At 37.1% G+C, this 22,559-nt stretch overlaps 1 protein-coding gene across 1 annotated transcript; it reads left to right on the top strand.

Annotated features, from left to right (window-relative positions):
- Nucleotides 1–1,639: 1,639 nt before the first annotated feature.
- PDK4 (pyruvate dehydrogenase kinase 4) lies at nucleotides 1,640–14,562 on the top strand. The gene is made up of 11 exons (XM_017525158.2): nucleotides 1,640–2,371; nucleotides 3,385–3,526; nucleotides 4,673–4,744; nucleotides 5,457–5,641; nucleotides 5,803–5,889; nucleotides 6,343–6,420; nucleotides 8,713–8,789; nucleotides 10,606–10,704; nucleotides 10,906–11,016; nucleotides 11,311–11,424; nucleotides 12,343–14,562. The coding sequence occupies exons 1-11, from the start codon at nucleotides 2,242–2,244 to the stop codon at nucleotides 12,481–12,483; spliced, it is 1,236 nt and encodes a 411-aa protein (XP_017380647.1). The 5' UTR covers nucleotides 1,640–2,241; the 3' UTR covers nucleotides 12,484–14,562.
- Nucleotides 14,563–22,559: the final 7,997 nt, after the last annotated feature.

Here is a 22,559-nt window from a genome sequence, read left to right as displayed (position 1 = left end):
CAGATGTAGGTGATGGGGAGGAAGGCAGCAAATCACACTGCCACGTGTGTACCTATGCAACAATTTTGCATGTTCTTCACATGTACCCCAAAACCTAAAATGCAATAAAATAAATAAAGGGGAAAAAATAAAAATAAAAATAAATAAATAAATGCAGGGGCAGGCCAGACGCGGTGGCTTACTCCTGTAATCCCAGCACTTTGGGAGGCCAAGGTGGGTGGATCACTTGAGGTCAAGAGTTCAAGACCAGCTTGGCCAACATGGTGAAACTCCACCTCTACTAAAAATACAAAAAATTAGCTGGGCATGGTGGTGTTCCTGTAATCCCAGCTACTGGGGAGACTGAGGCAGCAGAATCACTTGAACCCAGGAGGCCGAGGTTGCAGCGAGTTGAGATTGTACCACTGCATTCTAGCCTGGGAGACAGAGAGTGTGACTCTGTCTCAAACAAATAAAATAAATACAATAAATAAATACAGGGACAGAAGGTAAAAAGCGGTCTTTTAGAATAAACCATCACTTTTTAACACCCCATTTGTTCCCATTCTATTACATTTGAAACTAACTCTTTTACTCCCAACTTTCCCAAACATGGTGGCTTCATTCCCTAGTCCCTTTAGAGTGTGGAAAGAGGAAAAGGAGATTAGTATGAGACTTTTATGACAGGATAATGTGTCTCAACCACTGTCATTAAGAAAAGTAGGTGGCTGATGCCTGTAATCCTAGCACTTTGAAAGGCCGAGGCCTGTTAATCACCTGAGGTCAGGAGTTAGAGACCAGCCTGGCCAACATGGTGAAACCCTGTCTCTACTAAAAATACAAAAAAAATTAGCCATGTGTGGTGGCCGGTGCCTGTAATCCCAGCTACTCAGGAGGCTGAGGCGGGAGAATCGCTTGAACCTGGGAGGGGGATGTTGCAGTGAGCTGAGATTTCACCATTGCACTGTAGCCTGGGGGACAAGAGTAGGAATCACAAAGATGCATCAGACAGGGTCCCTACCCTGATCTCTTTCAGTAGATGGGGGAGTCAGAGAGGGATAATATAAAAACATAAATAGCTATAGAATACCATGAAAGACCAAGGTCGTGTTTGGAAGAAGTGGGGAGAAGTAATCAAGGAAGACCTCTTGAAGCAGACAGCTTGTGCCAGACATTTGAAGGCAGAATGAAATGTCTTAGGCAAAGATTCGGAGTAAGGACATTTCGTACAGGACAGAGTGAACAAATACTCTGATCACAGCAAAAGGTAAGGCAAATTGACAAACTGATCCTCTTTTAATTTTGTTTTAACTAACAAAACTAAACCTAACGTAAAGAATGTGTTGCCGGAGAGAAACGGCTGGATGACCTTTTATTACCACAGGAAAAAGTAAATGTATGTGGGCCGCTCCTTAAGTCTCAGCAAAAGGAACGTACAGTTCCTGCCATGTGCTGTTCTCTTCCGAAGAAAAGGGCACGGTGGGGGTGGGGGTGCACGTCTTTAGGTTGTTTATTCCTTTCTCTCTGTTCAAAGGCAGAGAAGCGCATGCTTTTGAACACGACTTGTTGGCTACTGTAAAAGCTCTGCTCTGAGCAAGGACCAGCGAGCGCTCGGAGCCCAAACTCTTGGAAACGCGTTGTGGCCAGGAGTACTTGACATTGAGACAGCCTCGGAGTTGTAAACAAGGACGAGCCGGGGCGGGACCCCAGCCCACGCGACCAGGAGCCCTGTCCCAAGAGGCTAATCTTGAGCCCACGTTGCCCCAGATGTCTGCTTCTGCTTCCTCCTCCCTGTTCTCCCCACCCTTTCCCCCCCACAGCCGTGGGAACCGTTGCCAGGGCACTCCATGGTCACTGTGCCAGGCCATTCCGCGGGGACCGCGGCCGGGGGGGCGGGGACCATAGTTCTTTCTCTGATCTGATTGGCGCGGCCCAGAGTTCAGGACGCGTCTCCAAGTCCCAGTGACTCCTCTTGTTTGGGACTGGGCGGAGAGAGTTCGGGGAGACAAATAAAACCTCGGGAGGCGGCAGCAGGTGGTAAGACGCGAACTTGGGTCTCGACCCACTGCATCTTCGACTCTCTGCCCAGCCTCTTCACCCTGCTGCACCCCGAAACCCCAGCACAGGCTGGGACGCACGAGCCAGCCAGCGCACTTGCAGTCCTCGCCCCGACGCGCCGCGCCCCCTTGGAACCAGGCTCTGCTCCAAGTAGCCTTAGTCTCTCAAGCCAGTCAGTCCCTGTCAGACCGGGTGGGCGTCAAGATGAAGGCTGCCCGCTTTGTGCTGCGCAGCGCTGGCTCGCTCAGCGGTACCGGCCTGGTGCCCCGAGAGGTCGAGCATTTCTCGCGCTACAGCCCGTCCCCGCTGTCCATGAAGCAGCTGCTGGACTTTGGTGAGAGGGGACACACGGCCCAAGCTGGGTCCTAGGGATGGGAGCGGCCTTAACTTTCAGGCTCGGGAGAGGGATGGCTAGGCTCAAGCTGAACAACTGGGGTTCACGTTGCTGCTGAGCCCTGGATCCTCGACGCCAGCACACCTTTCCTTTTTCTAGATTTGGTTGCCTTCTGACGGTGGTGCCTCCAGGTCAAAGCCACCTGCAACTCTGCTGGAGTTTGACAGTCAAACTGGACGGTTTGACTCCATCTGCACACATTTCTTTCTGACCCGTTCTTCCAGTCAAAATACTTTTTGCTTTCAGTCACCCTTTAACAATGGACTAGAAACCCCTCCTTCACAGCATAGTACTTCCTGGAGAAGATTCTGAGTAATATTAAGTAGCCTCAAATTAATAGATTTTATTCCTTGGCCACCCGGCATCCTTCCACAGGGTACATCTCTCTGCATTCCTAACGGATTCTTTGTCTGTTTATCATGAGAGCTTTCTGTATATTTAGATTATTGCTGAAAATATGTACACGCTTGTTGCAGTAATCTTGTAAGGAAAGATTCAGGAGTTTAAATGTGATATCACTACTCTGGAAATACCACAAGTCCCACTCCAGCCTCTTATCGTCTCTTTCCAATTTCATGTCTACATTCATTAAAGGATGTTGTGTTGTTGACATTGTGGTGTTGACTGAATCCTGCAGTCTTTTATAAATACTAAGACCTGTGGGATATTCTTACTCCTTGGAAGTGAAGCCTCTTCAGAAAGAGAAGACAATCATTCTCCTGTATTTGTCACTTTTTAAAAGAAAGAATAAAGGAAAGGAAGGAAGATGGGAAGGAAGGGAAGAGTCAATTAAGACAATCACTCCTGAATTATTGATAAACAGTAACCCAACTGAGAGTGAAATATAATTTTATAATATACGTGTGTGTTCAATATTTGATAGTTAATGCTATTTAGATATATCATTTAGACATACCTTTTCCCAAAATCTAAATTAATTTCATTTATTATAGGTTCAGAAAATGCATGTGAAAGAACTTCTTTTGCATTTTTGCGACAAGAATTGCCTGTGAGGCTTGCCAACATTCTGAAGGAAATTGATATCCTCCCAGCCCAATTAGTAAATACCTCTTCAGTGCAATTGGTTAAAAGCTGGTAAGTGGTAAACTATTTTGAAGTCTCTAGTTTTAAAACAGTTACCCGGGTATGAATTCTTATGCCATGTTAACATCATAATTGGAAAACAGGTGATGTGAACAGTAACTACTTTTGAAAGATGTAAGGATTTTAAAATTAATTTAGGGTAAGTTATCATTAGGGAAGTTATAAAACTATAGACAGACATTTTTACCCTGAAAATGTAGATTACTTTATAATAAAATTTTGAGTTCTAGGAGAAATTTGAAAAATAATTGGCATGAAATTTTAATTTTCAATTATAGAAGAGTACTTTCAATAATAAAAGAGTTTGATATTGCAAAATAAATCCTATGCCTAGAAACCAATTCAAATTACTACTATTTAGGGAAGGCCTAACCTTTGTAACTTACAAAGTGATTTGTAGAGTGGGCTCTGGGTTCAAATTCTGCCTTTGAGGGATGTTTGAGTGTAATTAAATGAGATAACCCATAAAAAAGAAACAAAAACACTCAGGACACTACCTGGCATGCAGCCAGCACTCAGTAAATGTCAGTTGTTACAATCTCGTTTTATAAATGAAAATACTGATGCTTAGAGAAGGTAGGTCACCCAAAACAGCAAATTTTTGAATCACAGAAGCAGGATATGCACAGGTGGCAGACACTTATGACAGCCTCATCTTAATCCACTGACTGCACAGCCTTTTGTTCATTCATTCAAGAAATACATATATTATATACCTATAAGACAATTACAATCTGAAACATATATTCAATCTGTAGTATTTACTGTTGCAGTCAAGACTTCTGCTCTCCTATGAATCAGGGTAGTAGAAAAAAAAATAAGAAGCCTTTAAAAAAGTTGTTTCTAAGTATTATTGCTAGAAGAAATGAAAATATTTGCCAAACGAAATAGTCAGAAAACTGAATGCTGATCTGAAATAGTTAAAGAAACATTTTGAGTTAAATTTTAAGTTTGAAAGTCAAAGATTAAAAGTTGAAGCATTTTAAATTTACATTATTTTCCAGATGTTCCGGGGAAAGCTTTAATTTGAATATCAAGTTTACTTTCCTTTTTCAAATTATTTGAGAAAGGGTATTCTATTTTCAGCCATTTGTATCTATTAATTTTAAAACTTAAAGCACACCTGTTTCTTTACAGGTATATACAGAGCCTGATGGATCTGGTGGAATTCCATGAGAAAAGCCCAGATGACCAGAAAGCATTATCAGAGTAAGTTCTGTGCATTAGAATAAGTGTTTAAAACTTTGGTTCTTTCCAGACAAATTCCTAAGTTATTTTTAGACCTAAATTAAAGGAATTCAGCTGTGACTAATAAATTAATACCCCCTTACACATGACAGGTTTTGGTTTGTTAGTTTTTTAGAAGAAATATGGCATTGAAAATGATGCTGAGTGTGAACAGAAGTAGAGGACTCATTTTTGTTCCCCCTAGGGAGACCTATTTTTACTGTAAATTTAGTCCGGTGATTAGATGTGCAGGAGGATTTACCATTACATAATTTTAATACATTTTAGTGTCGTTGGAGATTAAACATTTTCTTTCAGAGTAACTGATAGTTTCTAGCTTCCTAAATAAGAATCTTCTAAATCGGACAAGAAATTTTGAAGGTTTTTTCACAATGGCACTCTAGAGTCATCTCTATGATGATATTAGATATTAATTATTATTTTATAAAGAGAAGACAATTAATACATATGATGAATGCATTGATTATAAGGCTAATGAGTCTGTTTATGAAATTGTCTCCTGTACTCTAGTGGAAGAACCTGTGGTGAGATTCCTAATAAAGGACTAGTATTTTATCATTTGATTTGTTCAGACGGGTAGGGCAAAAAGAACTTTAGCCTTCTTTGAAGTAACCTAAGGAATATAAGAGAATGAAATGTATTTGAACCTTCACTAAACTCTGTTACGGCTTAGCTTTGTAGATACACTCATCAAAGTTCGAAATCGACACCACAATGTAGTCCCTACAATGGCACAAGGAATCATAGAGTACAAAGATGCCTGTACTGTTGACCCAGTCACCAATCAAAATCTTCAGTATTTCTTGGATCGATTTTACATGAACCGTATTTCTACTCGGATGCTGATGAACCAGCACAGTAAGTTAGCTCATCGTGATCATGGTGTACAGACATGGGGGTAGAATATAAGCCATACTATAACTAGATGTTTCACTGCTCAGCGGGTCACATTCTCAGTGGTCGTGCTAATCATTATCCTGAATTTTAAAACAACAATTTTTGTTTTTATTTTTCAACAGTTCTTATATTTAGTGACTCACAGTCAGGAAACCCAAGCCACATTGGAAGCATTGATCCAAACTGTGATGTGGTAGCAGTGATCCAAGGTATGTTCTATATTTCTGCATTTCCCTTATTGAAAATGTACAGTATATGATTGATATACCTTAAATTGAGGTGATGCTGTAAATGAATTTACATTCACAGAGTGTTCCATTTATTTTATAAATGTTATCATCAAGGTCCTTTACTTTTGAGAATCAGTAGTATAAACATTCGTTTAAAATATTCTTTAAAAATCCAAACATAAGTGGCTAACATGTCATATTCTTATATATTGTATTTAATTTCTGAAGTGCACATATTTATATTGCTAAAACTACAATTGAGACACTGTATTAATATTTCTTCAATAAAATACTAAAAATGTATTTTTATATAGATAAATCTGTACTTTAGTGACTATTTTAGATTAGGGTGATATAGACACTGAAGATTATTTGAGAACTGTACTTGGCATAAATTCATTTCATTGTTATAAAAAACAACTTCTATTCCAGATGCCTTTGAGTGTTCAAGGATGCTCTGTGATCAGTATTATTTAACATCTCCAGAATTAAAGCTTACACAAGTGAATGGTAAGTTATAAGTAAAATATATTTTGACCTATAGAAAATTGTATATTCTTCCAATGTGATTGCTTTTTGTAAATATAAAGCAACTTCCATGTTTTTTTAAAAATCTTGCCTAGAGTTTGTACACATTTTTTTTTGTTTGTTTGAAGACAAGATTCTCTTTAACTATGTCAACTGGAAGGTTCCAATTCTGCATATTCAGTTGCGAATGAGGATTTATAAAGAAGAATGTTTTGAACAAATAATATGGGATTAAAGTAGCAACTATGTTCCAATATCTTAGATCAAAGAAAGATTACTTTCTATAGAATATGAGGGACAAGGAGACCAGAAATAGGGGAATTATAGCGTGGAAATATCCTCTTAAAGAGGTTACCCATAAGACCTGGAAACAAAAATACTTTAAATTTCACTATAAGAAATAAGCCAGTGACAGATGCATGATTCCACTTATATGAGATGTCTAAAATGGTTATACTCACAGAAGCAGAGTACAATGGTGGTTGTCAGGGGTTGTGAGGAAGGGGAAAATGGGGAGTTGCTATCCAACAGATATGAAGTTTCATTTACGTGAGATGAATAAATCCTAGAGTTCTGCTGCTCAACATAGTGCTTATAGTTAATGATATTGCATTGTACACTTAACATTTTGTTAAAAGGGTAGGTCTCATGTTAAATGTCTTCACCCCAATACAAAAAAAAATTGCACTGTTGGTTTATACTACTGTTTTGGAAGCAGAACATACTTCGAAAAGCTTCAGCTCAGCTGGGTTCAGTGGCACACACCTGTCATTCCAGCGTTTTGAAAGGCTGAAGTGGGAGGATTGCTTGAGCCCAGGAGTTTGAGACCAGCCTGGGCAATAAAGGGAGACACTGTCTCTACAAAAAATAAAAATTAGTCAGGCATGGTGGCACACACTTGTAGTCCCAGCTGCTCAGGAGGCTGAGGTGGGACGATTGCTTGAGACCAGGAAGTCAAGGCTGCAGTGAGCCATGATCGTCCTACTGCATTTCAGACCAGGTGACAGAGTGCGATCCTGTCTCAAACAAACTAACAACAAAACAAAACAAAACAAAAACTTAAATTCTGACAAGTTCTTCCACACTGTCTGAATGACTGAAGTGATTACATGATCAATGAAAGGCACTATGTTCACTCCTTCCCATTCTTTTCTGGTAGATAGTTGCATTTTAAAACAAAACAGTATACTTAAATTGGAAATATCTTCTCTCTTTTACTTAAAGTAAACATCTTTCTCAAGTAATATTTATACAGGAACAGTTTTTGTTTATGACGAGAGTTAAAATCAAGTTGTCAAAGAGTAGCATAACAGATTAGGGACATGCAAATGTAAGTAAACACTACACTAAAAGTAGAAGTACAAATAAAGAATGGAACATATCCCTAAGGATAAACAGTGTTGTTGCAGAATACTTATAAATAAACTGCTCCAACTGTTGGATAAAATATAGAGGGGATGATGCCAGACCTTGTGTTTTCTGATTCCAACTTTGCCAAGGCCTGGAACCCTGAAGAATAATACTTTTATTTTTCTTTTCTTTTTTTTTTAAATTTTATTTTACTTTTCAAAAAGCATTAAGAGATTTTTGTTTCTCAGTTTTCTTTAGCCTCTTGGTGACATTTAAGCATATTTAGCATATAAGATTTAATGTTTGGGTGATACAAAAAACAAAAAAAAACAAAACAAGAAAAGTCAGGTGTGTTTTTTACTGTGCATTAAAAACATGAAAATCATAATTAGCATTAATTTCAATATTATGGTATAAGCATAGTGTTTCTCCTTCTATCTTAAAATACATATAATTTTAACTCTGAAATTGTCCAGTACAAAAATGTTCAAAACAGAAATAATCTGCAAAATCTAATTTATAGCACCATTCTTCCACACTGATCCAATGCCATACATTTGTGGAGAAATAAAAAAATAATCATATAGAGCAAGATGGTGCAGACCTGTCATCCCAGTAGTTTGGAAGTCTAAGGCTGGAGGATCGCTTGAGGCCAGGAGTTTAAGACTAGCTTGGACAACGTAGTGAGACCCCATCGCTACAAACAAACTCAAAAAGTGCTAGGTACCAACTACTATAGCATTTTGAATAGAAGCCTGTCTTATTTACTGTTTAAGTAGGAAAGTTCTAGGGCAGGATTTGGGGATGGGGAAGACAGAGAATATGCCAACCCTCTTGAAATCTAAAATGTTAATCACATGGATATGGTGGTTTATTTTAGTGAAGTATTTGTTTACAAATTCTTAATGAATTTTATTTTTCTAGGAAAATTTCCAGAACAACCCATTCACATCGTGTATGTTCCTTCGCACCTCCATCATATGCTCTTTGAACTATTTAAGGTACGATACTTCACAATAATTGAAATTTGACCTTTTAAAAAGGTTTCACAGTTACATTTTTATCTCCTTTATTATTTGCTGCAAAACAGAAGCCTCAATATCTTTTCCCAAGAATGCTTCTGGTCATCCTAAGAGAAAGAAACTACACAATGTTTGAAAAAAATGCATGTTGCTCATGCGTAGCATCAACACGTATTTGAGAATGCATGATAAAATTCATGATGTGTCAATGTTTTAGAGCCAAGAGGAAGGTTCTATTATTTTTTCAGGTGTCCAACAAAGCACTAGCCATTTATTCATTCATTAAGAGAGGTTATAGGGTGAATGTTTCAGAAAATAGGGCCTTGTTACCTCCACCACCAGAGCCTGGTCCAACTCCAAACTCAGAGGTGTAGGTCTAGAATTCCTGTCGGTGGCATGGCCCCATTCAGAGTCCAGAATGTGCTCAGAGCACATCTGTAGTTCCTTCAATCACCTACTTTAAAGTGCATATGAATCACCTGGGGACTTTGTTAAAGTGAAAATTTTGATGCAGGAAGTCTAGAGTGGGGCCTGGTATTCTGAATTTTGAATAAGTTAAGGGGTGATGCTGCTGGTCCACAATGTACACTTTTCCTAGCAGACCTGTAGAGCTGTGCTTCCCAAACTGTAGTGTGCGTTAGAATTGCCCACAGGCTTGTTAAAACACAGATTCTTGGGCTCCAGCCCAGAGATTTTTATTTCTTTAGGTCTGAGAATGTGCATTTCTAACAAGCTCTCAGAGGATACAGATGTTACTGGTCCGGAGCAGCCAGGTGCCAAGAATCAAATGCTTTCATGGGTCCTAAGATCAAATTAAATTAAGATTTGAAGATTAAATTAAATCGAACTTAAACCAAAAAATAAAAACCCCTTAAGCTTTTTGATGCTTCTCAAGAGTCCCCTGAATTAGAGAGAAGGAAGCCTAAAAAAGTAAAATCTAGCTCTAATTCTGACATAAATCTTTGTCGAACTTCCTGTTTCCTAACTTATTCTAATATTACTGCTGTGAGGTATTGATTGTATTACAGACATCTGATCTACTTTATTTCACTCTAGCTAATGACTAGAACTTAATATTATGTAAAAACCAGAAAGCAAATAGGTGGTGGCAAAGGAAAACGGGCTAAGAAAACCAAGACTGTATTTGTATGAGATTCAGCCAATAGACTGAAAACTTGTTTGAGTTTGTTCTGTGTTAAAGGACAAAGGATACTTTTTCATTGATTTGATTTACTTTTAAATTGAATGATCCAACTCATGGAGTTATTTTGCAATCACTGGTAAAAGTTAGATGATAATCAAATGCAAATTGAAATTTAATTTAGAATTATTGACTGTCCTTTTAAATAGTAACAACCTTTTCACAGCAAGTTTTATAAAAACCTATAAATTGGTTCAATGATTCACTGTTCATTTGTTATGTAATAGTCTTTGGTGCTTGGATGTAAAATGTAATGGAAATACAGAAAAGAGAGAGCTAGGAAATGGACTATAAAAACCAATTTCTACGTTTAAATTAAGCTTACAAATAAGAACTTGACAGCTAGCAGAATTGTTTTTCCATTAGACATTACTCCCAGGAGCTATATTACATGGTAAAAGAATATTTTTTATTATACATCCTACATGACACATTCATAAATGGCTATTTACAAAGCTGTTTTACTACTAACTTTAAAAAAGTAGGAACTTTCAATTACCCTCTGTGCTACTTTTATTTTAAAAAGTAAAAAAAAGTTATTTATTGTCCCTCATTCCTCTGCCATTGAATTCCTTATGGTTGGGTTTCCTTTAGAATGCAATGCGGGCAACAGTTGAACACCAGGAAAATCAGCCTTCCCTTACACCAATTGAGGTGACTGTTGTCTTGGGAAAAGAAGACCTTACAATTAAGGTAACTATTCTCTGTTTTTCTTTTGGGTGTCTCTTGAGATAATTAAACAGAGTCAGTAGTAATAAAGCTATCTGTTTTTTGCACTATATAACAGTCATGTGCAAAGTGATTTTTAAATGAAGGAAAGCCATTTTTATTTAGGAAGATGCACATTGTTCTTAACGTGTAGCTCTGATGACTTTGTTTGTTTGTTTGTTTTAGATTTCAGACAGAGGAGGTGGTGTTCCCCTGAGAATTATTGACCGCCTTTTTAGTTATACATACTCGACTGCACCAACACCTGTCATGGATAATTCCCGGAATGCTCCTTTGGTAAGAATAATTATATGGCTAAATTCATCTCAGCCACCTGGTTCTAAATGTAGATCAAGGATTGCAAGGGACTATTTAGACAAGTTCATCAATTTATTTAAATTAGACATGAAGGATATGAGAAAGAATAATAAAGCAAGCTAAAAATGGTGAAACAAGGGGTGTCTGATTGTAAGTAAAAGATATTTATTTAGGTTCTAGGACATTAATATCAGTGAAGACGGTAACTTCCTACTTTTTTGTATTTCAATAATCACATACGCTTCTTAATCTGATAACGTCTCTCTTCTCTAGGCTGGTTTTGGTTACGGCTTGCCAATTTCTCGTCTCTATGCCAAGTACTTTCAAGGAGATCTGAATCTCTACTCTTTATCAGGATATGGAACAGATGCTATCATCTACTTAAAGGTATCTCCTGGATTCAATAGCAAAATCCTATTTCTAAAACCAGTTTCTTTTACAGCCCTAAGTGCTACCGTCCAGAGTGAATTCCCCAAACTGAGTTAATGCAAATAATGACCACAGGTTATTCTATTCTCTTTCTGGTTATGTGTACATTATTTAGTTTGATAACTTACCAGAGAGGAAGCTGGGCCACACTACCTGCCTCGAGTGAAGCAAAATTGTTTCCTGAGAAGTTGTAATACATGACCGAAGTTTCAGAACGAGGACATGTTCATGTGAATTTTTTTAAGGCAACTCCTTTTGGCATCTATGAGAGTAGCTGTACTTTTATTTTACTTAGATTTGTGGGATATATATGCTAATAATGTTCCAGCCTGAAAACAGATATCAAGATACTCAAGACCTTAAGCTGACCTTGTTAGATATCCTGGGAAAGGGAAGCTGACTGTTCACAAGCTGACAGGGGGATGCCAGACACTCTCTGTTTAAACTTAAAAAGTTGGTGCATTTGTCTGTTTCTGGTAATGCCTAAATTTTTTTGTTAAAATCACTGTCTTGATTCTGTTCACCATTTGCCAACTATTTCAACTGAAAATATATTTACAGATATTAGCAACGAAAACATTAAACGTTCAGGCTCCCATTTTGTGCACTGGAATTACTTGCCAAATGGCCTTTGACCATCTGAAATAGTTAATATTATTCACTTCTTAAATGAGCACAAGCCTTCAAACTATTGGGAAAGAGCCTTTTAATAGGCTGAGTGCAGGCACCAGTGTGCTCTTATTACTATTCAATAAATGAATGTATTTAAATGTTTGGATACTTACCTCTGAAAGTATTTTGAATAATATCTTCCAGTGCAAATTATGCCATGCATAATTTCTTTGGTCTCATGTTTTTTCCCCCTTCTTTTTTTAGGCTTTGTCTTCTGAGTCTATAGAAAAACTTCCAGTCTTTAACAAGTCAGCCTTCAAACATTATCAGATGAGCTCTGAGGCTGATGACTGGTGTATCCCAAGCAGGGAACCAAAGAACCTGGCAAAAGAAGTGGCCATGTGAAGAGGGACACTCAGGACACTTTATGGGATCAATGTGGGCCTGCACCAGTGCTGCTTCTTGAATGTTTGTGTGTGAATTCTTGTTTCGTCCAAAACAAACGACAGCAACGAAAACTCCTGAATCAGAACCCTGATCCACTGAGAAATGGAGCTTATTTCTGTGACCCAGGAGAACTTAGTGCAGGACTACAGGAGTTCACAGATGGTCAGCTCCTTATTTTTTAATGTAGAATAGCTTATGAATTTATATCAAATCCTGAATAAATAAGCCTCAGTTTTCCATCTATTTTTGATAACAAGAATGAGAAAAAGAGTGAGCGTGAAGATGGTGGTTATCAGTTTCAGTAGACTGATATTTTAGGCCTCTTGTTCACATCAAAAGATATTGGTGTCAGAATACCAGCATTTTCCTGCCATATAAAGGATGAGAGCTTATGTGGTCAGAAATGCATGTAAACGTATATTTTGAACATATTTATGTGCTCCGGACGGAAAGGCTGGTGATTAAAATAAGGTTTACTTTGAATAAGGAGGAACCAGTCAAAACATTCTGTTCAAAGTTGCAGTGAAGGCATCAACCTATGTAAAAACTCAGAAGGAAGGCTCCTCTGATAAAAACACAGCTCCTTTATTATGCTGCTTTTCCTGTTCACTTTACTCACTAAGTGAACACTTATTGTCAGGTGCCTAGTCTTGAGTGAATTGTTAGATGTGCACTGAACTCGAGATGTTGAAGATTGGAGAGAGAGAGTTGCCAAAGTAACAACAAAAAATATCTCTTACTTCGCTTTGTTTGTAAATAAATCTGTAGTCTGGAAAAACTAGTGTCAGGGAAAGAAATCAGATAGTCGGAGCCTCAGTAGGAAAGGCTTTTCTCTACCCTGAAATGATGGTAATCCAAAGGCATCCATTTTCTAGGCTTAAAATACATATTTTTTATATACTTATTATGTTCTCTGCACTCCAGCATTAATATGTCTGTTTAAAAATTTCTAATTCTCAAATGGTTCAAGAACATTAGAATTTAAGTACCTTTTAAGTAATTTGTTTAAACAAATAGCCTGGACGTAAGAGATTGTCATGCCAGCATACTTTCATTTGTGAGTCATTGTGACTGAGAACTAATGAATGACACCTGAAATGCATATGGTATTTTGGGAGAGTTAAGGTATAATATGAAGGTTGGTAGGCCAGCCAAGCTGATTACTCTCAGAGAAGAAGGAATGGAAAAATGAAAGAAGGAAGGAAGGAAAGAAAGGATATAGGATGGGAGGGGAGAAGAAGGCAGGCATTTTTCTATTTTCCCCACAAATTATGTCAAAAAATAAGCTATATTTTCATGGATATGTCATTGGCAAGAGGAAGAATTGGTGTCTTTCAAAACAGTATGGCTTCTTTAAATGGCTCTCACTCTTACAAGATAGAAGGCTTTTATGAGATAATAAACTCATCTGTGTCAATTAACATCTAAACTGGCATATAGAGAAAAAGGAGGATTTTCTGCATTATAAAACAATCAGTATGGTTTATATGTTGAATTTAACATTTGTGTGTAATTTTGTGGTGGCCTGGTGGGGTGCTTCTGGTAATGGTAACAGATGCTCAACTATTTTTCAGATTTTATCATCGTAAGTCCTAGACAGTGCTATTTCTTAGTAGTGGGAGTCCAGCTCATGCATTTCTAATTATACAAAACAGTTTTCAGTAGGTTATTTGTCATTTCAGTTTTTTACTGAAATTTGAGCTAAACATTTTTAGATGTAAATACTTCTCTTTACCAAAGACTTTAATCAGTTGATTAATTAATTAACCCAAACACTGTGAACTATCTTTAAAACACTAGAAAAAAGAAATGGTAGTAACTCCATTATATCAACTGTGCAAATGGACTCTGATAAAATAGAAATAGTCTACATTGATATTTGTGAAATCTGTGGAAGAACTTGAGGGTTCTAGTGGATGGATGCTGAATACTCAGGCTCACTTAAATTATTAATGTATACATTGTGTTTTTGTCTTTATGCTATGTACAGAGAAATGTGATAATTTTTTATAATAAACATTTTTTATGATAATAGAAGTCATTGTCTTTTAAAGTTCTTTTCTCAATTTACCTTAAGATACCAAGAATTTGAGTTAAGATAACATAGTACAATGGTGTGTTCACCTACAAATATGTATTCAGTAATCATTTTTGTAATGCATATGTTCTCTGCATATTTTTGTAAATTTAAAGCTTCATTTTATGTCTGTTTGCATACAAACAGTGCAGTACCAAAATAATTATCTAGATAACTTAGGTTCCCAATGACTTCTGGATTAAATATCAGAATAATAATAAGGTGGAAATACGATAGAAATTACTAAGTTAAATTGTGGTGTGTGTTATCTTTGCTCTCTTTGGTGCTTTTCTTTATTATTTTAATCCTATTTTATCATTAGACAAGATCCTTTGTCCACCTTCCGAATGCCCTTATTGGCAACATTCTACAAATAAGGGGCTGGGGTGGGAAGGAGGGAAAGGAAGGAGGAAAATAGATTAGAATTAAACGATAACAGTGGAAAGAGTTTGCCATAACTAAATTATAAATCTTGTCAAAATACTTATATTTGAATAAAAAATGTCATCAGCCTAAGGCATTAGACCCTAAAAATCCTATAGTAAGGCTGACATTTTACTAAAACACATTTAGTGAGGTTGACAATAAGACTATCCCTTTCCTTGACTGCCTTCATTTCTTCTGCTTCTGTTGAGGAAGCACTGAATCATGTGTAGTTAAGAGAAACACGCACCTACCTGCATGCACACACAAGATCTAGTTGTACAGTTTCCTTGGACCAAGCTGCAGGGAGGTGGAGAGTTAGTGCACGCCACAGTCTGAGAACATTCATGTGTATTCTCTTAATAACTGTAAAAGTTTGAATCCCACAACTCTCCATGTCCGCATACATATATCTGTTTGACTCAAGTCAATGTGTATACTCCAAAGGATACTAATTTTCAAGTACAATCAAGTGGGCCAAATTTCCACCAAAATGATCTTTAGACCATTTCTCTCAAATTCCACATTTGGCTAGGAATAGTATTTGATCTCAACTACAAATTCATATACAAAAAGAGAAAGAGGTCATTGTGAGCTAGCAACCTGGGCATCAACCTTGATAATTTCTTTATTCTTCTACTATCAGGGATGCACTTACATTTAGATGTATACCAACACTGAAAATGTGAGTGAAATCTCCTGATCATCTTGATCTGTCCTGGTGGAAGAATTAAGAGATTTTTATAATTTAATAGGAACTTATATAAGAAGTCACTGAGCCTACAATGAACACCTATAGAGTAGGGTTCTATCTTCATTAGCATTCCATTCACATATCTCTTTTTTTTTAACATTTACCTTTTCTTTATCTTACATCACAGTTACTTAGGCACGCAATAAACATTCACTGCCTAAATACATAAATGAACACATGAATAAACTTCTGGCCATAGAACAGTATCCTGGCATTTAAGGATAGATTGGAACTCTGTATTAATAGTACATCAAATGTTATAAGAGCTTATGCTGGAAGAAGTATTCAAGAAATTGTATAATATTGCAGACACTATGAGATATGTTTCCAAACCAATTAAATTGCAACTCATCTTTGTTTAATGTCACTTTCCATTGGTGGCCTTTGGCTATGAAATTATCATATATATCACAAGAAATTAAATAATGGTTAATGTTATCACTACTAAGGAAATTTCTTAAGGAAATGGGCCAGAATTTCAGATTTTATTATTACATCATTACATTATTATTATCATATTTGAATCAAAAATGCCATCGGCCTAAGATCTTAGGCCCTAAAATTCCTGTAGTAAGGTTGACATTTTACTAAAAAACCTTTAGTAAAATGCCAACCTCACTTTAGTAAAGTGAGGTTGACAATGAGCACTTTCTTGAACACTTTCTTTGTGTTCAACTTGGATGCAGATGAAAACACATTACCACCCATACATCATGGTTCCTTAATGGAAATGAAAAACTGTCTTTTGATGAGATTTTTCAGTTCCTACCCAAGTGAAATAAACATTAAAAGCCACTCAAAACCAGCAGAAATGTCAGTAGCCTTGAAAACATGTTGAATCTACCAAATGATGTGAAAATGATGTGAGCGGTTTTAATAATAAATCCAGCAACAAAATAATAAAGCTAATCAACGAATCATGAGACATCATTTTCATGTTTACTGCTACCATTAAGGTAATGGATATAACACAGGACTGGTTGTCAAATAATGCAATATAGCTAGACATTATTTATTAACATACTGTCTTCCATAAATGTAAAAGAATGCTTTACTATCTAAGACAAAGAGTCTACTGAATGGCAAAATCTCGTTTTTATCCATTTCACATAGCCATGTTATTTACTATGTTTCTACCCAAATAGATACAGATATAGAAAGATATTTCGTAGAATTGCCCTTGATTCAATCTTTTTCTTTTAAGTGCATTTTTAAAGATAATAATTTTTTAAATTATAAATTTGTGATTAGAAACAAAAATAAACTTTAAAACAAAAATAATTTATCATGTTCTTATGCAACTCTCTTTACCTATTTGAGTTTCAGTTTTCTCTTCTTCCTAAATGGGTCTTGTACAAGAAAGGCATGTCAAATTCTAAAGTCTCTGAATGTGAGTTTTCTAGTAATTCTTTTTTTTTTTTTTTTTTTGAGACGGAGTTTCACTCTTGTTACCCAGGCTGGAGTGCAATGGTGTGATCTCGGCTCACCGCAACCTCCGCCTCCTGGGTTCAGGCAATTCTCCTGCCTCAGCCTCCTGAGTAGCTGGGATTACAGGCACGCGCCACCATGCCCAGCTAATTTTTTGTAGTTTTAGTAGAGACGGGGTTTCACCATGTTGACCAGGATGGTCTTGATCTCTTGACCTCGTGATCCACCCACCTCGGCCTCCCAAAGTGCTGGGATTACAGGCGTGAGCCACTGCGCCCAGCCTATAGTAATTCTTTACTAAATACCCTGCCTCCAATCTCTTTTCAATCTACCTGAACTATAATGCCAGATTACTTCTCCTAAACTAGCCTTCTCATAACATTATTGCTAAGCTCAAAATCTCTTACTGGCTTCCCAGGGCCTAAGAATCTGAAATGTATATGATATTTATAGCTTTATGCACTTCAACCTCATAATTTGTATCTTCCATTACTGAACCGTTCAGAATACTATTTTCTAAACATGTAACAAACATGTTTCTTTTTGCTCATTGACAATATGACTACCTGTAATACCCTTCTTCTGTTCTCTGTTTTTTTTCAGTCTTCTGGGACTGGCTTAAATCTCACCTTCATGGACTGGTCATACCAACTTCCTGAAAACTCTCACATGGTCAGGACAATTTTAGTATTCATAATTTTTAGGATTGCTAGTTACATGTTATAGATAGGTATAAAGTCCACAAGCCCAACTAGATTGTATCTGGAGTTCAAATGAAGATAGTTTGAATGTCTAGATGTGGCACCTGGGGTATCAAGGAGATACTAGAATAGTAAAAAGATCCAAACAGTCCTGTTGAGTAAAATCTCAAGACCATGTATTTTGTTGTCAGTTAATTTAAAAAATACAGTACAGCAATTACTACAACTTTCTGAAATGAGAATGTAATATTTGGATAACTAAAGAGAGCATTGATATATGTTGATTGATGAGTGAAAACAATGGATTTGCACCCAAGTGTCATAGTTGTCAGGCATGTAGACACTGGAGGTGGACTGCCTAGCTTTCCATCCCAGCTCTGCCACTTCATAGCTATTGGGAGTTACATAACTTCTCTCTTCCTCAGTTTTCTGATCTGTAACATGGGATTCGTATTACAGCCTCTTCCTTATAAGAGTGTCATGAAAATTAGAATGAGCTAATATACATAAAGCATTTATAACAGTGATTGGCACATAAGAAATATTATATACATAACTGGGCATGGTGACTCATGCCTATAATTCCAGCACTTTGGGAGGCCAAAGTGGATGGATTACCTGAGGTCAGGAGTTCGAGACCAGCCTGGCCAACATAGTGAAACCCTGTATCTACTAAAAATACAGAAAAATGGCTGGGCGTGATGGCAGCTGCCTGTAATCCCAGCTACTCGGGAGGCTGAGACGGGAGAATCGCTTGAACCTGGGAGGTGAAGGTTGCAGTGAGCCAAGGAAAGAAAGAAATATTATATACATATTAGCTATTTTATCAATAATGCTATTTAAGCATTAGAAACTGGATCCATATATTAAGTTCTTAAACAAATGAGTTGATTGCAATAAAAATAAAGTACAATCTTTAAGATACCAAGTCACACAGTGTAAGCATGCAATGTATCAGTGATAGTAACAAATTTGTTCTCATACACCCTGTTACTTGTTTGTGACTCTTGGGTTCAATTTTTAGGTCAAAGTATGTGACCTGAAACTGCTGAGCAAGGCTGAAATCTGTTCAGACAGGGATCACACTCAGACTTTGGCCTCTTTAATAATGCTGTCCAACCAAAAACTGGGTGGATGGTGGTGCCATGTGTTACCTAATGAGATCTATTAACTCTTTTAGGTCCCTTTGAGAGCACTGCAAAGCTGCACCTTCCTGAACACAGAAGAGAAGCTGGTTCACTACACATTATGAATATATACCTAGACAGCCTAACACAGCACTTTGCCCAGAGCACACTTTCAATCATTGTTTGTCTAGTCGATTAAAGGAGGCTTAAGCCATTAAAGTAACAATTAGGCTTCAGTTTTTCCCTAGGCAGCCTCTTTCCCCTTCTAAATATCACATTTCATCTTGTGAAAGCAGACCTTCAAATGATAACAAAAGCAAAACACAAGGTTCTTTAAAAGCTTTGAAAACAGTACCCTGGCTTGTTAGAAAATAGAGATTGTTTTCCTACTTCTTTTTTTCTTAGAATATCTGACAATAGGTCTTTGTAACTAAAAATATACCTTGCATTTTATGTAGAATCAGCTGTTATTCTTTTTATATAATTCGGATAGTTCCAGGTGGTATCTTCATTTAGGCACCAATTTGGGGGATATTATTTTAGGGATAGCACTTGTCATAATACTTAGAGCAAAGGCTTCTTAACCAGAGACAATTATGGTGACTTTATTTCTTTTGAACTATATTTTTCAGTAGCCATAAATATCTATTTTCATGTATTAAAATAGAAATTCTTTACTAGACTTTCTTTTCCCTCTGTAACTTTTTAAAATTGAATAGTAAATAGAAAAAAAATCTATAGAACTTATGTGTCTTGTATTTTTCTAAGGATTTTATAGAAATCAATACATTTTTCATCACAATTCATTCTGTTAACTCCTATGTACAAATTGACTCCTTTTATTCTCACAATAACTGTGTATTTTTACCCCACCCATGTTACAGATTGACAATGAGCCACAAAGAAGTCAAATAAATTGGCCCCATCAAGGGTCAGAGCTGGGACTGGGGAACTAAGGCACCATATACTTCAAAGTCTTTGCTCTGTAGAAACAGTCTTTCTTTAGGGACTGCACCCAGGACAGCACCAAGGCAGCAGAATGCCTGAGGCCATGCAAATGAGTAACCCATGACTAGTCTATAGGAGAGAGGACACTGACACTGACCTCATCAGACCTGAGCCAGTTGCACCAGCTTTGGGGCGCTGGAATTCTTTAGACAAATATTTTGAGAAAGCCCTATCTACTTGCAGAGCCATTAGTAGCTTCGGGTTGTTAGATCAGCTCCCACATTCTACTGAAAGACACGTACCTATTCTTCAGATACTAAGACAATTCACTTACCTGTTCAACTAGCCATTGACAAAGATTTCTTAAGTACCACATGCTGCCAGGCACTAGGAAAACCATATGAACCACAAGAATTCCTATACCCAAGGGCATTGTAGCCTATTTGTGAACATAGAAATTCAATTTACAAATACTGTTACTTTAATATCTATACTTATTCATATGATTCTGAGAATAGAAACATGATTTCTGGGACAGGGACAAATTATTCGTACTTACTTATATCAATGATAGCATCATCTCCCCTTACCCTAATTTTCCCCCCTGATAAGATAATGCAGTGAAAGCCAGATGTCACCTTATACTTGCCAAGTCTGTATTATAGGTAAAGAACCCCATACGAATCTGAGAGTTTTTATAGAAAAGGGACAGTTCCCTTCTGAGGCAGAGAAAGAAACCTTCACTTCCTAATATACACAAACTCTCCTTTGGGAGAGAATAGGAAGGACCCTGGGTTCTAACCCTTCAGTATGTAAGTAAATGTATATAGGGGAGTAGAAGACAAATTCTTGTTTTACAGCCCCTGGAATGTCTTCATGCTCCACCTTTTCTCATGTCTTCTCATCACTCTTGAAATAGAAACATATCTCTAGAGAGGCAAGTTCATTACTATTTTTCAGTTACCTTTAAATATCAAGGCTTGTCCTTAAACCCAAATCCCAGTAAAATTTGCCTCAAAAGTCCTAACCAGGCAGAAACATGAAAATACTCATGCTTCTTCACTTCCTTCTGATCTTTGGTCTTCAGAGAGTTTCTTCAAAAGGAAAAGATGACAATACCTTTTCCAGGACAATGGCTATGCCCAGCTTTGGTTACATGCCTTTTTCTGAATCAACCAATGTCAATGTAGAGGAGGAAAACCACACTCCAGATGGATTAAAGATTTAAACATAAGACCTAACACCATAAAAACCCTAGAAAAAAACCTAGGCAAAACCGTTCAGGACATAGGCATAGGCAAGGATTTCATGATAAAACACCAAAAGCATTGGGGACGAAAGCCAAAATAGACAAATAGGACCTAATTAAACTCCATAGCTTCTGTACAGCCAAAGAAACAATCATTAGAGTGAACCAGCAACCAACAGAATGGGAAAAAATTTTTGCAATCTACCCATCTGACAAAGGGCTAATATCCAGAATCTACAATGAACTAAAACAAATTTACAAGAAAAAAACAAATCCATCCAAAAGTGGGTGAAGGGTATGAACAGATGCTTTTCAAAGGAAGACATATATGAGGCCAAAAAAACACATGAAAAAATGCTCATTATCACTGATTATTAGAGAAATGCAAATCAAAACCACATTGAGATACCATCTCACATCAGTTAGGATGGCGATCATTAAAAAATCTGGAGACAACAGATGCTGGAGAGGATGTGGAGAAATAGGAGCACTTTTACACTGTTGGTGAGAGTGTGAACTAGTTCAACCATTGTGGAAAACAGTGTGGCGATTCCTCAAGGGCCTAGAAATAGAAATTCCATTTGACCCAGCAATCCCATTACTGGGTATATATTCAAAGGATTATAAATCGTTCTACTATGAAGACACATGCACACGTATGTTCATAGTGGCACTGTTTAAAATAGCAAAGACCTGGAACCAACGCAAATGCCCATCAACAATAGACTGGACAAGGAAATGTGGCACATATACGCCATGGAATATTATGCAGCCATAAAAAATGAGTTTGTGTCCTTTGTAGAGACATAGATGAATTTGGAAACTATCAACTCAGCAAACTGACACAAGAACAGAAAATCAAACACCGCATGTTCTCACTCATAGGCAGATGTTGAACAATGAGAACACATGGACACAGGGAGGGGAGCATCACACACTGGGACCTGTTTAGAGGGGGCCAAGGGAGGGATGGCGAGTGGGTGAGGAGGTCAGGGAGGGACAACATGGGGAGAAATGCCAGATGTAGGTGACAGGGGGATGGAGGCAGCAAACCACATTGCCATGTGTGTACCTATGCAACAATCCTGCATAATCTGCACATGTACCCAAGAACCTAAAGTACAATAACAAGAAAATTGAGAGAAAAGAAAAATAAATAAAATAAAATAACACAAATAAAAATATAATTATGGCTTGATTAGTATAAAGTGGGTACAGATCTTGCACTATAAAATTGCAAGAAATATTATAGTCCTTTATTCCAGAAGTTTAATTCATAAAAGAGAATTGGTAAGTGGGACTTTATCAAAGTATACAATTTCTGCTC

The sequence above is a fragment of the Cebus imitator genome, unplaced genomic scaffold (genome assembly GCF_001604975.1).
Source record: "Cebus imitator isolate Cc_AM_T3 unplaced genomic scaffold, Cebus_imitator-1.0 Scaffold37, whole genome shotgun sequence".
NCBI lineage: Eukaryota > Metazoa > Chordata > Mammalia > Primates > Cebidae > Cebus > Cebus imitator.
The sequence above is the reverse complement of the archived record's forward strand: the minus strand, read 5'-3'. Positions and strand labels throughout refer to the sequence as shown.